At 43.0% G+C, this 17,505-nt stretch overlaps 1 protein-coding gene across 1 annotated transcript in view; it reads left to right on the forward strand.

Moving 5' to 3' along the window:
• ANO2 (anoctamin 2) overlaps positions 1-17,505 on the forward strand; it is a 313,194-nt gene that overhangs the window by 279,138 nt on the left and 16,551 nt on the right. Inside the window, exons 24-25 of the mRNA XM_019482201.2 lie at positions 16,053-16,205; positions 16,304-16,356. Coding sequence (XP_019337746.1) covers positions 16,053-16,205; positions 16,304-16,356 — 206 coding nt within the window. The remainder of the gene's footprint in view (positions 1-16,052; positions 16,206-16,303; positions 16,357-17,505) is intronic.

The raw sequence follows: 17,505 nt of genomic DNA on the forward strand, positions 1-17,505 counted from the left end.
ACAAATGTCCAACTCAGGATCCTTAAAATTCTGGTTTATTAGGTGGATTGAAACACTGTAATGAAGTTAAATCATAAACCTTGGGGCTGGTCCCCTCACACACACACAGTAACGAGCTACAAGAGTCAGGTATACCTATCCCACAGGCACTGGAGTCTGCTGTCAATGGCCAGTCGAGGCTTCTTTCAGCACTCCCAGCACCAGAAGGGTGCTTTATCCTCCAGAAGGGGGTCGCCTGCTGGTCCTTCTGGCTGGACAGGTCGGGTGCTGGTCAAGTTGGAGATCAAGAGGGCACCGCCAAGGGTCATTTTTCACTGTATTTTATCTGTCCTTGGCAGACTTTGGTGACTCCCCAGTTTTCAGGTTTGCCCAATCCAGGGGTTGTTGACCTTCGTGGGACTTCCCCCTTGGTGGCTACTGGATGGCATCTGTCAGCACCAGGGGTCGTCCGCATGTACGTGCAGGTTTGGGAGTCTGTTGATTAATTTTGAATAGGGCTTTGGGAGTGGTTGATCTGGAGATATTCAGCCCAAAAGTTGGTCCCTGGCATTGATTAACTCAGACCAGGGCTTCTAGCCCTTGAACAGTGAAGTTTAGAGATTTCCCGTTTGCTACATTGTCTCCTACTGATTTCTTCCGTTGGTTGATCTGCGGTTTTCCTAGGTGTTAACTGCTGCCTGCTACTGTGTTATGCATTCAATCACTGATTCATTCGCTCTTTCAGGGGCCCACCTGATACAGGGAAGCGGCAGTTTGATTCCTGCCCTTGTTAACATTGTTACAATGTATAACTTACTTCTGAAACTAAACACATTTAGTTGAAAGGTGAGGAGTATAAAATATAAGCTACAAGAGTAATGCCATGGCACACAAATAGATAAAAATACTAAAATACAAGGGGAGATACAAAATGCACACATACGAATTTTAAAACACAATTCCTTATTTTAAAGTGAAAGAAAGAGGAAGGAAGAAAAGGTAGAAGAGGAAAAACATATCCAAGGAGGGGAGAGCAACTGCAGGCAAGAGGAAAAGGGGGCTTTCTGCTACAGCAGTAGCAGCAGAAGTAGGGTGTAACAACACTGCCACCCTCTCCCCCCCCCCCCCCGTCTGTCCCTGTCATTAACCAGATATTTTCAGTCTGCCTTAGTTTGATGAGACTTCTACCAGCAGGAAGTTTAATTTCCACCCCATGTCACTATTATTACATCCCCTTAACTCTTTTTTTACTTCCATTCCCCATATAATTGACTACCATGATAGGGGAGTGATGCCAGGTATAAATTTGTCTTAGGATTCATGTCAGCCTCTGCTACAAAATTCCAAAACAAAGCTTATGAAGGCCTCCTTTCTCATTCTAATTGTGCATATAGCATAAGCTCTGAAAAGTATCTCTATGACTCAAAACAACCCATGAGGACAGAGGTGCAAATAATTGCCAAATAACTCAATGATACAGTCCTGGGATTCAATCCAACAACATCAATCCACAGGGAAATGAGACTAAGAGGAAGCAATACACAGGGATTCCAGGGAAAAGCAAGAGCCCAGAGCTTTCACACTACACACAGAACAAAGCTGCAGTGCACCGCACAACCCAGCAGCAGCATAGGTTTAATAGATTTCATAGACGTTAGGGCTGGAAGGGACCTCAAAGATAATCAAGTCCAGCCCCCTGCCCCAGGGGCAGGAAGTCAGCTAGAGTCAAAGGATCCCAGCAAGATAAGCATCCAAGCATTTCTTGAATGAGCCCAGAGTAGGTGCCTAGACCACTTCTGGAGGGAGTCTATTCCAGGTCATGGGGGCTCGGACCATAAAGAATTTTTTTTCTTATGTCCAGCCTAAAATGGTCTTGTAGGAGTTTATGACCACTGGTCCTTGTTTTTCCTTGGGGTGCTCTGGTGAACAGACATTCTCCCAGATCTTGATGCACACCCCTTATATACTTATACACTGCCACCAAGTCACCCCTGAGCCTACACTTCTCCAGTCTGAAGAGACCCATGGCTCTCAGCCTTTCTTCATGAGGCATGGTTTCTTGCCCTCTGATCATGCATGTGGCTCTCCTCTGGACTCTTTCAAGCTTCTCCACATCCTTTCTGAATTGTGGAGCCCAGAATTGGATGTAGTACTCCAGCCGCAGCCTCACCAAGGCTGAGTATAGTGGGAGGATGACATCCTGAGATTTACTTGGGAAGCATCTATGGATGCAAGCCAGGGTTTTCTATGGTTTACCAGATGCAACATCGCATTGGTGGCGATTGTTCATCTTGTGGTCAGTCATGATCCCCAAGTCTCTTTCAGCAGTGGTGCTAGGAAGCATAGCACTGCCAAGCCTATAAGTATGGTGTGGGTTTTTTTCCTGAGGTGGAGTACCTTACATTTATCAGTATTGAATGTCATCAGGTTTGTGTCCACCCACTTACTCAGTTTATCCAAGTCAGCCTGGATCACTAGCCTGTCCTCAGGTGTGGATGCTATGCCCCAAAGTTTAGTGTCATCAGCAAACTTAGCCAGTGTGCTTCTGACACCAATGTCCACATCATTGATAAAGATGTTAAAGAGAATTGGTCCAAGGACAGAGCCTTGGGGGATGCCACTGGTCACGGAGCGCCATAATTATTCACTGCCATTGACCACTACTCTCTGGGTCTGACCTCAGAGCCAATTTCCCAGCCATTGGACTGTGGTGTAGCCGAGGCCACAGTTGGCCAATTTTTCCATGAGGAGGTCATGGGACACAAGATCAAAGGGTTTTTTGAAGTCCAGATATATGACGTCAATCTGTTCTCCCTTGTCCAGGTGATACATCACCTGGTCATAGGAGATGAGATTGGTCAGGCAAGACCTACCCATGACAAACCCATGCTGGTTATCCCTCAGGATGTTGCCCTCAGCCAGTTTATCCAGAAGGGTCTCCTTAATAATTTTCTCAAGAATCTTACCAGTGATTGAGGTCAAACTGATTGGCCTGTAATTCCCGGGATCTACTTTCCACCATTTCTTGAAGATGGGTACCATATTAGCCTTCTTCCAGTCTTCAGGTACTTCACCTGAGCACCATGAGTTTTTGAATATTTTTGCCAATGTTTGGGCTATGACATCTGCCAGCTCCTTGTGTATCCTAGGGTGTAATCTGTCAGGACCAGCTGACTTGAAAGTGTCCAGCCTCTCAAGGTGATCCTTTACTAGATCAACACCTATGCTGGGTATAAACATGCCCTCACCCTGGCCATCCTGTGTCTTGCTAGGCAGGGCAGTCCCATTGGACTGATAAAAGACCGAGACAAAGTACCCATTAAGCAGGTTGGCCTTTTCCTGGGTGTCAGTTATCAGTTGTCCTGTTTGGTTCAGCCAGGGTCCAATGTTACCCTTGCTTTTTTTCCAACTCCCTACATATCTGAAAAAGGACTTTTTGTTATCTTTGATACGTGAAGCCAGATGGAGCTCGGTTGCAGCTCTGGGTTTCCTGATCTGCTCCCTGCAAGTATGGACTAGTGCTGAGTACTCCTCCTTGGTGGTACTTCCAGCCTCCCATCTTTTATAAGTCTCTCTTTTGAGGTATAGGAAGTCCTCAAGTTCCCTGCTGAGCCAAGGGGGTTGCTGCACCCTTTTGCTACCCTTCCTCTGAGATTCGGATGGCCATCCCTTCTGCTGTCAGGATCACTCCCTTGAGGAGCAACGACTCTTCTTCATGTCAAGTTGTGGTCCCCTAGGCCCTCGACAATGAGCCTCCTGAGCTTGTTAAAGTCAGCTCTCCTGAAGTCGAGGTCTTCTGTATTGTTGACTGACTTGCCAGCTTTGTAATGGATAGTAAAGATGATCAGCTTGTGGTCACTATCACCCTGCTTTCCATCAATTCTTAGGTCACTAACTATGTCATCCCCTTTGGCCAGTACCAAGTCCAGCAACGCTTTACCTCTTGTCACCCCATAGACTTCATGAGTCAGGTAGAGCTTGTCCATGCACATGAGGAAGCTTTGCGACCAACTGGATTTGGCCGAGTGCTCTTCCCATGAGATGTCCAGGTAGTTAAAGTCTCCCATGACAACCATGAACTGAAAACGTGCAGCCTCAGCCAGTTCCCTGGCGAATTCCTGGTCCAGCTCTTGTTTCTAGTTAGGAGGTCTGTAGTAGACTCCTACCATGATGTCCCTTGTGCCACATTCCCCATGTATTTTAACTAGCGAGACTCCAGTCATGCTTCCTGGGTGCCAGTGTCAATTTGGAGGGATGTGTAGCTGTCCTTACATAGAGCGCTACACCCCCACCCCTTTTATCTGCACAATCTCATCTGTACAGGGTATAGCCATCTATACGTGTGGCCCAATCATAGGTGGAGTCCCACCAGGACTCCATTATCCCTATGAGGTCATAGTCATTCTTGTTTAGAAGGAGGACCAGTTCCTCCTGTTTATTCCCCAAGCTCCTGGCATTTTTGTACAGGCAGGCAAGTGTCCCATTGGGGGCCCCTGCCTTCCCTCACAAATCATTCCGGGGCTAGGGTAGGGGTGGGTTCCCTTAAGTGTCTTAGCCTGCTGAATTTGCAAGAGTTGCCCAGTGGGCTTGCAGTGGCGATAATCCCCCCAACCTCTGGTGGGCTTAGTTTAAAGCCTGGTCGAGCAGGTCAGCCAGTCTGGCTGAGAAGAGCCTCCTCCCCAGTGGAGTGAGGTGGAGGCTGTCTCTCCCCAGCAGACCACTGCCTCTCTCACCAAAGAGTGGACTGTAGATCTGCAGTTCTGTACTTCTGTAGATCTGTACTTCTGCTGTGGACTGCAGCAGAAGTAGATCCAAGGGGGACCATGCAGATCACAAGCTTCAGGGTATGAAAGCATTCAGGAGAGAATCAGTGTTAGTCAAATAGATAGCAAGTTGTCTGAAATCAGACATCTGTATAATTTTGTAAGTGACAGTTCCTGTCTTAAAATAGGCAAGCCATGCCAAAAACAGCTGAATAGAAATGCATTTTACGATGCAATGTATATGTCATTTACATTTAATATAAATATATTAATTGATCTGTATAATGGCAGGTGCTCATGTTCTCTCTCTAGCTATTTTTGTGGGTCAAACCTTTGGTCTCTAAGATGGTGTGAAAGGGTCTTAAAGCTGCCTTCACCAGCCATTATTTTTTTCTTAGCAGTGCCAAGAACCACTCTTGCCTACCTTGAGAATTGGTTGCATGTTGGAACTTTATTCTCCTGCTTTTACATGTTTGTAACTTACTGAAAAATCCTCTTTTTAGACTGAAATTTTTCATGGTTTGCTTCAGCCCAGAGGTGATTTCTTTCTCCTGGAAAGTTTAAGCAACTCCCTTTCAGCATTTTTTAGTTATACAAGGGCAAAACATATATTTCTCCCTTGTAAACCTATTCAGATGTTTTAATGCTCAGACATAACTCAACAATGTCTGTATTTTAACAACCCAAATTTCCTGGTTTGCTAGTCCTCTCTATGGACAAGGCCTTTTGTTTATTGGTAATAAACAAATAGAAAAAAAACCCCTAACTGTTTATAAATATTTAATTTCTTCTCCTTCCACATCTGTGGTAGTAGATACTGCTCATGTTGGGAGCTATGCTGCATTAAAGGTCAAATTGTCATTTGAAATCATTGCAAGGGTAAGAAAAAAACAGCGTTCCTTCCAGCGTTTTGTGCACCTTGGAGTGGAAGCCTTAATTCTCTGTTGCATGGTGTGACAAACAGTTCATCCTTCTAATCAAGCATGGTTAATGGGGACAGAGGTGGGGCTAGAAGTCTGCTATCACCTTGAATTCCATCTATCCCTAAGCTAGTTTTAAGCCTGTGCACTCCACTGTAATTGTGGCTGGCTTCAGAGAAGAAATTCTGGGAGGAGGGTCTTTGCATCCTTTGGTCCCAAGAGTCAATGAGGCATGCATGTTCCATATGGGGACAGATTCATTGATCTTACTGAGGCATCACATGGGCGCAAGTGACTGCCTGTGTGGAACAACTTGCAGAATAGAGGCTCACATTTTCAATGCTTTTAATGCATTTATCTTGAGGCTTTGACCCTGAATTTAAAATGGTTGTTTAAAATAACAGCCAACATAGAGTGCCTCATTGTGCAATTAGTCAGGGGTAACTGGATGGTCACCCTGAGAAGCAGTAGGTGAGTTTGCTATTTTAGATATTTGTTTCCAACAAGGGAATTGGCATATCAGGCAAAGAGAATGGCCCATTGACCCTTGTATTATGCCAACACCACAGCAAGCCATGCCCTGTCCGTGACAAAGGAGAAATAAATGAAACCTAAGCTGCTCCTCCCCAGCATGCCTGTTGCTCTGAGTCCACATCACTAAATTCAGCTGTCAGATTCACTGCTCAGTGACTCAGACCACCCATGTGGACAGGAAATACTTTGAGCAGCTCAGCACTGAACCTGTCAGTTGAGATTGTTCTGAAGGGCATCAAGCAGAAATGGAGAGATGAGGAGCAGCTCTGTCCACTTACTGGCATTTTTTTCTAATTTGGGCTTGAGAGGGAAAGAGGGTGCTGAGCTCCAGGGGCTGAGGGGTAGCTGTATTTTCTTTACTTGCTTAAACTGTGAGTGTAGTAGGGTATAACATGGAATAAGGAATCTGGGGAAAGGAAGAGGAAGCTTTTCTTTCATTATCATTATATTAAAATAACAATAATAACAACAATAACAAGCTACATCCTGAAGTCTTTACCTGGTTTCCCCTAAGTCCTTACTCAGACAAGCTCCAGTGGAAGCCAGTTGGTATTTCTTGACTGAGGACTAAGAAAACTGACTAACAACTGCACCTGGGGTCTCTACGTATTCAGATATGGGGAAGGAAAGGAAAGTAAGGGCAAGATTATACCCCTACATGGAAATTCTTTAAGTGTCCCCATAATCATAGTACCTGACCATAGTACCTTCACAACATCCCTGTGAAGTAGAGAAGTTCTGTTATACCTACTTTTTTAAGGCAAGCTTCTGAGATGTAGAGAAGTTCAGTGACCCCAGATCACACTCAAAACCTTTGGCAGAATCAGGATTTTTGAACTCAAGTCTTACAAATGCAAGCATATGTCCTCACAACTGACTAGATCATCCTTTCTCTCCCAGGCCATGGAGAGTTTCCAACAGGAGGAAGGGTATCTATCCCATCTCTGAAAGGAGCCCTTGCCTCCCCAGAGTTATGTGCATGTCCAGGGTGTTCCCTAGTAGGCCATAATATTCTCTGTTGGATATTAGTTGCTTGATAGAGGTCTGAGGGTGAGGTTTCCAGAATGATTTGGGGGTGGAGAGGAGTTTTTTATGTAGCTGGAGGGCTAGCTGAGTACTTGTTTGAAATTATTATTTCAATGCTGCTAGAATTTTATTGCATTGGTAATTGTGTAATTTGGAGAAGCCATTTTTTCAGTGTTTAAATTTATGTTAAATCAATATTGCTATATCATAACAAAAGTTAGAAGACAATGAAAACCCTTGGAAAGAAGATAGAATCTTTTATATATAGATACCACAAAAGACTCCTCCACAGTTTCTGACCATAACTGGAATCACAAAGACAGGCAGAAGAATTGAACAGGCAAATATCATCATTGGAATCTAAGAAAGAAGATGGAGGTGGTTAGGCCATGTGCTAAGAATGGGTAATCAAGAGATACCTAAACAGATGATGTTTTGGAAAGCAACTGCAGAAGAAAAGGAGGCGGGCCTGAATAAACAAAGAAGAATTCAGAGAGAAAGGAATGAAATGGGAATAGGATGGTTGATATGATATTAGAGAGAAGAATAGCTGAAAGAAAATGGTTAAAATGCTTCTTTGTAGGTTCTGAATATCAGACAGCGTTAAGGACTGCAAAAAAGTAAACAAATAAATAAAGCATGGAGTCCACATGCATCTGAGCCACCAATAGGTCTCATGTTCTTTTGCCCTTGCTTGTTGGGCTCCATCCTGTAAGGGGACTGAGCAGTGAGTCAAATCCAACAAAATTCCTACATCAGGAAGTTGTGCCTCTGAAGTCAAGGGTCAAATTTTCTTCAGTGTTTATTTTGTTATATACCAAGGACAGTAGTGGAATGTTGGCAGTTGATAGACCCACATGATATACCAGCACTCAAAGCATCAGGTCTTTCAGGGGAGGAGGTCTGTCCAGTTTCTTAGTCATCTAATGGCTCATTTGCTGTATACATATTAGCTTGCAGCAACAGGCATTGGCAAATTACTTGAGTTCAGATGAGCTATAAATAATACTAATGAAACAAAATTAAAATAATAGACCTCCACACCAACTCAGTTCTGCATATGTATGTGTGTGTTGGGGTGGGGGCAGGGAAGGGGTAATGCCTCTAGCAATTTATCCCTGAAGGCAACCAGTTGACATTGACAATGACCTTGTGTTTCAACTTGGTCAATTGTTTTTGCCTCTTTTCTATACCCCATCTCAGAGCCAAGGGTTTATGTGATATTTGAAAGCTTGTTTGAAGGCTAAATAAGATAAATTGTTTGAACTGGCTTATGTTGGAATCAATGGTGAAACACCCATTTGATTTCAAAGGGAACAGGATCGAGCCCAATGCCTGTAACTATGTCCTGCCATAAAGATTAATCCTGGAGGTTTGGAAGAATTTCCCCTAAAGCAGGAAAAGCTATCAAAAAGGCAACATGTGAGGCATAAAAAAGAAAAAAAGAAAAAAGGAAAACGAAAAACCTGAAAAGGCCCACATTTTTCTGTAATCTCTATAATGAGGCTGGATTTGGAAGTGCCATCTTCCTCTGTCCATGTGTAGGCATGTTGTATACATGCTTACCACAGAGAAGTGCATGTTTCCCTTTGGTTTCATTGCCAAACTTGATTATATGTTTCAGGCATACATTTCAGTTAGTACAGGACAGATTCTCCCTTCAGTGTTTACTGCTGCTGCTTCTTTTCATGTTGCTATATCACATTTGACCATTTTGTTATGCATGCTTGTGCTCATTTATTGTACTTGACAAGGTCTTTCATTATACATGTGCCTTCAAGCAGCAGGCACTGCAGCAGGTGTTGCATAGTCTGCGGCTCTGTGCCACAGTCACAGGTGGTTGAACCAATGGTATAGCTCCACTTCTTCATTAGGTCCTTGGAGTGTCCAACTCCAGTGCATAGGTGGTTCAGATATTGCCACTTTTGTTATGGTTCATCCAACCCTGATAGTAAAGACTCAGCCACTGGAATATCCATTTTTTAAACTGTCAGATATTTTTTTTCAACCTCTCGTTCCAGGTCTGTAGTTGTATCTTCCTGGGTGTGGCATCGAGAGGTTGGGTGCTGGTGAGGAAACTCCGGTGTGGCTTTAAGTCATTTGTGTGTTGTAGGATGGTCCTACAGTGGGTGTCTCACATCTCCAGTTTGTCTCAATCATTCTTTCCTACTGGCCAGTGCTCTTCTGATATCAGGCAGAGCAATGCCAGCCACAAGTACACTCTGTTTGGGCTGGTAGGCTTCAGACGTCCTGTGATGCATTGGCAGCTATCATTCAGAATGGGGTCAAGGTGCTTAGTGTGTATTGGTCTCTCCTATACAGTGCATTCATACTCAGCAGAGCCAGCCCAGTAGTTTGGATGGTTGAGGGGCTAGCACCCTATTTTGAGTTGGTGAGTTTATGTAAGATGTTGTTATGAGTGCTCACCTTTGCTTTTGTCTTTGTGATGTATTCTTTGTATGAGAGGGTTCAACAGAGGGTGACTCCAAGGTAAACTGGGTTTGGGTTCTAGTCCCAGACCATGTAATGTTGACCTGAAGGCTGGCTGCATGGTTTTTCAGATGGAAGGCAGATACTTGTCTTTTCAGTGTTTTGGGTTTTTATGAATAGGTCATCTGCATAGATAAAAGATTTTGTTTCCAGATTGATTAGTTGGTCATTCATATAGATGTTATATAACAACAGTGTGAGTACATCTCCTTGGAGAAAGCCATTTATCTGTCACCTCCATCTGCTTTGCTTCCCATCCAGTTTGACGGAAAAAAAGAAGTCAGTTTACAAGCAGTGTTTGTATCATCTCTGTAAAGTGTAGATCTTTTATCATTTCTGGGATCTTATGGAGTAGTTAGTGGTGGTTAACTATGTTGTAGGCAGCTGTTTGGTCCATGAACACAGCTCTGGTAATTTGACATCTTTTGAAACCATCTTCAATATTGTTTGCTGAGAGTAAGGCATGGTTTCAGTGATTCTTGACCAAGGTACTATGGCACCCTGCAGTGCCTCAGGATTCTTTTAAGGGTGTTGTGCAGTGCCATGCAACATTAGCACAATTTGGTGTGCAAATAACTACACATGATTCACAAGATAAACCCAGAATTTTACATAGGAATCCATAATGTCAAAAACATGCTGACCTGTTGAGTTCTGTGCAGCAGAAGAATTTCTCTATTCTTTTTCCCCACTCAAGAAGTAAGTGAAAGATAAGAGCTGGCATTTTCTGAGGGGTGCTTTTACTTTAACAATGGGCCCTTTGGGTGCAATAAGCTTGAGAACCACTGTGTTAATCTATGAGGAATCCAATTGCACTGGTGACCACTTGAGAACTGTGAACAAGCCAGGGGCAGAATTGTGCACATTTACCTTCCATTTGGTCAAAATCTGCTAGTAAAAATAAGTGCGGTTACTTATAAAGTTAACCTCTTTTGGATGTAAGTCAGGTAGATACGTAAGAAACTATTTTCTGTAAATGGTTTAATTTAGGACCAGATTTTGTATCCCATGCACAAGCAGAGTAGCTCATGCTCATGCATTGAGACTCTAATGGAAGTCAGTGGGGATATTTGTATTAAGTGCTATTGTGATTGAGGAAGCAAAAGAGCAGACCAGGGAAACAACAGACCCATTAGCCTCACTTCAATATGTGGGAAGTTACTGAAGCATATCCTAAGGAAAGCCATTTGCAAGTGTCTAGAGGTGGAAAGGCTGATTGCAAGCAGCCAGCATGGATTTGTGAAGAACAAATCATGTCAAAGAAATCGTATTTCTTCCTTTGACAAAGTAACTACTTGGGTGGATGTTAGAAATGCTGTGGATACAGTGTATCTGGATTTCATCAGGGCTTTATACAAGGTCCTAGAAGACTTTCTCTTAAACAAACTGGAGATATGTGAACTAGATAAAACTACTGCAAGGTGGATAGATAATTAGTGTAATAGCCACAAGCAAAGGATGGGTCAGAATGGCAGGAGATTTAAAGTGGAGTCCCTCAGGGGTCTGTCCTGGGCCTGGTGCTGTTTAATGTCTTTATTAATTATTTGGATGCTAGCACAGAAAGCTTCTTGAGCAAGTCTGCAAATTACATGAAACTGGGAAGTATTGTGAACACATTGGAGGATGAGAGTGCAATTTAGAAGGATCTTGACAGATTCGAAAGCTGGGCTAGAGCTAACAAGATGAAGATCAAGGTGGACAAATGCAAGGTGGAATAATCAAAAACACAAATATAAAATAGGTGACACCTGGCTGGGTGGCAGCTCTCTGGAAAAGCACCTGGGAGTCTTGGTGGATCACAGACTCAATATGAGTTTGCAGTGTGATGCAGCCACATAAAAGGCAAATGTGGTTTTGGCATGCATCAATTAGGTACAAGACACGGGAGGTGATAGTGTCTTTCTACTCAGCACTGGTTAGTAGGGGTATGCGAAGCGGGCCCTATTCAATTTAGATTTGTTTTCAGCCTGAATTGGGGACAGTGATTCGATTAGCTGATTCAGATCACTGTCTCTGATTTGATTTGTCTGAATCTGAAGATTCAATGCTGATTCGGAGAATTAGTGGTTCAAACATAGGCACAGCTTTAAATGTTTTTTCTACGTACCTTGATGTACCAGCATGGCTTGTGAATGTTGTGATGCTGGGGAAATGGAGCATCCCACAGGAGTGTGGGGGGGTAGGGGGTGAGGGGGGGACATGCTCAGTGGCAAACCTGGAAGTGATCCAGAAGTACTCCCGGTCCACTTCCAGGTCCACTGGGGACTGCACTGGGGAGCCCCACTTGTGCCCCCCCCCCAGCTCGGTGATCAGCCATGGGGGGACCCTGGGTGCCCCCCCAGACCGAGGAGGCACCAGTTGCCGAGCTGGGGCAGCATGGGTGGGGGGCCCTGCACACACTGCGGCGACCCAGAAGTGGACTGTAAGTGCTTCTGGTCCACTTCTGGATCTGCTGCTGAACGTTCTGGGGACCCCCCACACTCCTATGGGATGCTAAAGGCACCTCAGCATCACAGCATTTATGAGCTGCCTAGTACCTAGAGGTATGTAGAAAAAACATTTAAAGCTGTGTCTGTTTCCAAATCATCATATCTCTCCGAATCAATTTGGAGGGTTTCAATTCAATTTGGAGAAATTGAAGGGTCCTCTGAATTGATTCAGATTCAGAGATTTGGCCACTGAATCAGGCCAAATCTCTGCTGAATCGAATCAGGGACTGAAGCTTCGCACAGCCTTACTGGTTAGGCCTCATCTGGAGTACTGTGTGTAGTTCTGGGCTCCACATTTTAAAAAGGATGTAGAGAACTTAGAGAAGGCCCAAAGGCAGGTAACAGATATGATTAAGTACTTGGAAAGCAAGTCATATGAGGAAAGGCTGAAGGAGCTAGACATGCTGAGCTTGTGGAAAAAGTGCTTAAGGGGGTGGGGCATGATAGAAGTCTTCAAATATTGAAGAGATGCCAAAAAGAAGAGGGAAAGCACCTTTTCTTTCTTGTTGAAGAGAGGAGGATGCAGACCAATGTCTTGGAGTTGCAGCAAAGTAAGTTTAGATTGGATATCCAGCAAAACTTCTTCACAGTTAGAAGGGGGGGCGGGGGGGAAGGGAGCAGTAGAATAGATTGCCTAGGCCTAGGGAAGTTCTGGATTCTCCATCCCTGGAGGTGTTCAAGAAGAGGTTGGACAGCCACTCATCTAGGCATAGCTATGCCTGTGTTGTACTGTAGGCATTTTTAAAACTTCTGGGCTTTGCTGGTTGCTCCTGAAACTCCATTCCCCCCCCCCCACCTTTTGTGTCAGGGTGTTTTTAAACTTTCCTCAGTGGCATTGGGTATTGGCTAAGGCCAAGGCTGGTGGCTTTGACTGGGGTGTACCAATGCTCCTGCTGGGAGCAAAGGTGGATGTTCCTGGCCAGAAGGTCTTGCTTCTCCACTAAGAGTCAGACCGATCACCATACGTAGGTCAGAAAGGAATTTTACCCCATGGTCAGATTGATGCGGACTGTAGGGGGGTTTGCCTACCTCTGTAGTGAGGGCATGGCCCTCTACCCAGGATTTCTTGACCATATATTGACAACATGTCATAGAAGCAGAATGTGGGCTACTGTGGTTCCCCTGCTTTACTTGTAGCAGGTTAGGGTGTTAAGTCTGTGTTGTGTTAGGCTTGGTGGTAGTTCTATATAGAGTTTAGATTATGGATTGTATAAAATGGTTTGGATACAGTCAGACAGGGGGTTAAACTAGATGACCTCTGGAGGTCCCTTCTCTATTCTATAATCCCCACAGTGGATTTTGCCCTTTTCAATGTTCTCAGGATTTGAGTTTTATTAATCTGTTGGTGTTTCATAATTACTCAGCAAATAGTTTAAAGTAACACATTTTAGTTTTTGGGCTGTTCAGAAACTATTTGTTTTGACTGTAATTTTGAATGTTTGCTATTCATGTCGTGATGGATCATGTAGATCACATGGTTCCTTTTTATTTCTAAGCACTCAGATCACTGAGATTTTTAATAGAGGGAAGAAGGATAATAAAGAGTTTTCAAGATGGCCACACAAACACATTTGGCATATGCCTCTGTGAAAACACATTCACACAATTACCCAGAAGACTTCTCTGTACCTTGAAGAGGCTTTTATAAACTAAAACAAACAATCCCCCTCCTCCCCGCCCCCGAAAATCATATTGATATTCCCTAGGAAATGACTAAAAAGCGTTGCGATCCCCATCATAGCACAAGTGTGAGGTTTATATTCAAACAAATAATGGCAAATTCTTTTTATAGTCTACACAAATCTATTCCTGAAAAAGATTTGCTTCAGACCAAATAAGGCACATTTTGGTGCTGTATATTTTTCTAAGCATTTCACAGTTTTGGGACACTGTGGTAACATCTGTTTTTATTTCCTTGTTAATTCCTTTTCCTGACTCAAACATAAAATATCCAGGAAAGTATAATTTCAAGGATAAGATATCCTTGTGTGTTGAAAAGGCTTCATCTTGGTATGTTAGAAGGATATCATCTTTATACAAAAAGGCAAATCAGGGTAAACAGAAAATAAAGACCACAGTTATAAGAAAGATAATGCTTTATTGTGCAAATACATTGTTACTGGGAGGGGACCTGAGGGGAATGTAAGGAGGCTTGAAACACATACCCAAAAATAAGATATGTGCAGAAGAAAGATTTGAATAAAGCTCTGTGCTCAGAGAACAAAGCCTAAAGACATTTTTCTAAAGGAGACAGCAAAATAGTTGTGCTATGCAAAAATTGGTTTTCTTTCTTTCTTTTCTTTCTTTCTTCTCCAAAAGTGCAAAGGACATCTGTTGTAATGGGCAGAGAGTTCTTACTGAAATATTATATTCTGCTTAAAAAGAAGTCACACCAAATATCTCTGCAGTACAGTCAAATCCTCTTTGCAATGTTATTTCTTTAATGCATGAGTGTAACGTGCAGCTAGACTGGTATTTATTTTTGTTGTGGTTACTTTTGTTTCATTTGGTCTATGTGCTTTCCAGTCTTTTCTTTGGTCACTGTGCATTACATTTTCTGGGAAATAAAAACTGATTCATATATTGCAAATAATGGGGCATGTTACCTTTTACAATGAGAAGGTTCTCGCCTGAGGTAATGAGAACTAGTGACTCCAGCAGTTTTTTTAATGGGAGATAAGGGCACTTGGGATTACCCAGCAGCTGCTCAGGACTCACAGCAACAGAAGGTCAGTACCAAGCAGGATCATCCCAGAATGTGTTTTATCCTGCAAGCTGAATGCAGTCAACTGCCTTTGAAGGCAAATGGAATTAAAGCCATTCCCTGGATTATATTCAGCCTGCACTGTGCATGGTCCTAAATATCTTGGAAACACCAAGAATCTTAGAAAAGTGCATTCATTTCTCTCTATTATGCTCTAACAAGAGTCTGAAAAAATCTTTCTTAGCTGTCTGTAGAATGAAAGTGTTTACTTATGTCTAGATGACCTTCTCCCTATCTCTCACCCTGAAATAAAAAAGCATAAATTACTAGGACATTTTCTACGTTTAAACTCAAAAGTTGCATTATTTATTTGCATTTTGGTGTTACACAGGGGGGCAGTGAACTCTTATCTTTTTTTTCCTTTGAGGTAACCAAGTTTGTAGCTCTCCAATAATTAAAATGTTTTAGGATTTGTCAAGATCTTGGGACACCTATGCTTCAAACAGGGGCCAGACAATCCATGCTCCTTCAGAAGCTCAGCTGCCATTGGATCCTTTGATGTAGTAGTAATCTCTACCTAGCTACTTTTCCACAGTGAAGTGCCAAACAAGGACTTGCAGCCTTAATTATGCAATGAGCAGCATTACCTTGTACTAACATTGCAGCAGAATTTCCCTGGGTTCTGAAGAGTGATGGTGCCATCACCTATGATCATACCAGAAATTACCCATGAGCCCATCCATCCATGTCTCAGGACATATAGCAAGCACCCATTCTGGGCAGTTTTCCCAGAAAGTCTGACAAAGGACCTTGGGAATGGAGACAGTGTTTTGAAGGGTTCCCTTTCAAGTGCATCATATCCCCTAGAGAGCTGGAGGGACAGCACAGCCTTCTTCAAATTATTGCATGTAAAAAGAAAACAGTGCACACATTACTTTTTATTAAAAAATGATTATTTATTCTGGTTTTTGTAGACACATGAGGAGCAACATGCATCATTACAGCCACCCTAAGAAAAAAAGGTTGAGAAGCCCTTTTTCATTTGTAGACTTGCATTGCCACCAGACTGTTTACTAGTGGGATAGTAGCTGCAGACATATACGTAAAGCTCCATTTAAAAAATCAATCCAACATCTTTCTCTTCCAGTCATCCAGTTTGGCTTTGTCACACTCTTTGTTGCCTCCTTCCCTCTGGCACCAGTATTTGCCCTTCTCAACAACATCATAGAAGTTCGACTTGATGCAAAAAAGTTTGTTGCTGAATTAAGGAGGCCAGATACAGTAAGAGCAAAAGATATAGGTATGTAATGGAAGATCTCTGCAATGATGGCAGTACCTGGAAATCACCTAAGAAGAGACCATTCCTTTTAACAAACCTTTGTTTTAACTCTTTTACAGGAATTTGGTATAACATTTTGAGTAGTATCGGGAAGCTTTCAGTTATCATTAATGTAAGTATCTGTTTATCTTTCAAACATGACCACCTGAGATTATTTTGTCCCTTGGGTCTAATTTAAATTTTGAGCAATGTTTAGTTTCCTTAATTACTATACAACACACTGAGAAACTAAGTTTTTCATTTCACTGCTTTTGGGAGGTTTCAAACATCATCTAAGTTACCTGGGAGATGTATATTAACTCATCTCTTTCTCTGTATTCTTATGTTATGTGGGACATAATTTGTAAAGGTTATTAAATAATGAGCCATAATCATGCAAAAACAAGTGCATCAATAGAGGTCTAGTTCTCGTTCGTGCAAAGACCCCTGTACAGCCACTGTGAGAGTTTAAATATAGGTGCACGTGAGCTGGGTTTAGGGTAAAACAAAATAAGGCCTTGTCTGGATGAAAAAGTTTTACAAGTTATGTCAGTGTAGTTATAAAGATATGGTTATATGAGCAGCAGTGTAGGAACACAAATGGGCACCAGGGTCAAAATGGAAACAGTAGCTTCTGGTTCATGATCATGAACATGAGCATGCAGCTGCCAGCAGCAGCTGATTTCCCTTCCAAAGTAGCTCCCAGCGTAGTTGCCCCTACCACACCTTCTTTGTTATGCTACTGTCTATGAAAGTAGAATGCTGTGCAAACAGAGCTCTGGCATCTGTTATATTTGTGGCATTTTACATGTGTAATCCTTCTGCCAGGCACCAGTCGGCAGCAAAAAGTGCCGGGTTCACATTTCAGAGTATCTCATACATTATACCAGTGACTTAAGCCCCCACCCAGAAATCTGGGAACACTAAATTTGCTGGGGTGTCCCATAGAAACAAAACCCCCTCCTCACAAGCAGTGTAAACAAGAACATTTATTACAAAACCCAAATTTATTACAGAGAATAAAAACAAAACAAAGGAAAACACTAAATATAATTTTAAAACACTATTAACTACAAAGCAAAGTGTATAGGTGGCACCCTCTTGAGGAGGCTTAACCCATACCCAAGCAGTCTGGGACTTGGAGCTCCCCAACTGGTAGTTCTGGGGGTCTGCACCCCTACACCTGCCCTTCAGCAATGGGCTGGAGAGGGGGCCCACAGGGGAGAGTCCTATGAGCTGCTCTTTGAGTTCACTGTGCCGTGAGGAGCTGCTTGACAGTGTG

Source organism: Alligator mississippiensis, chromosome 4 (assembly GCF_030867095.1).
Source record: "Alligator mississippiensis isolate rAllMis1 chromosome 4, rAllMis1, whole genome shotgun sequence".
In the NCBI taxonomy this organism is placed as follows: domain Eukaryota; kingdom Metazoa; phylum Chordata; order Crocodylia; family Alligatoridae; genus Alligator; species Alligator mississippiensis.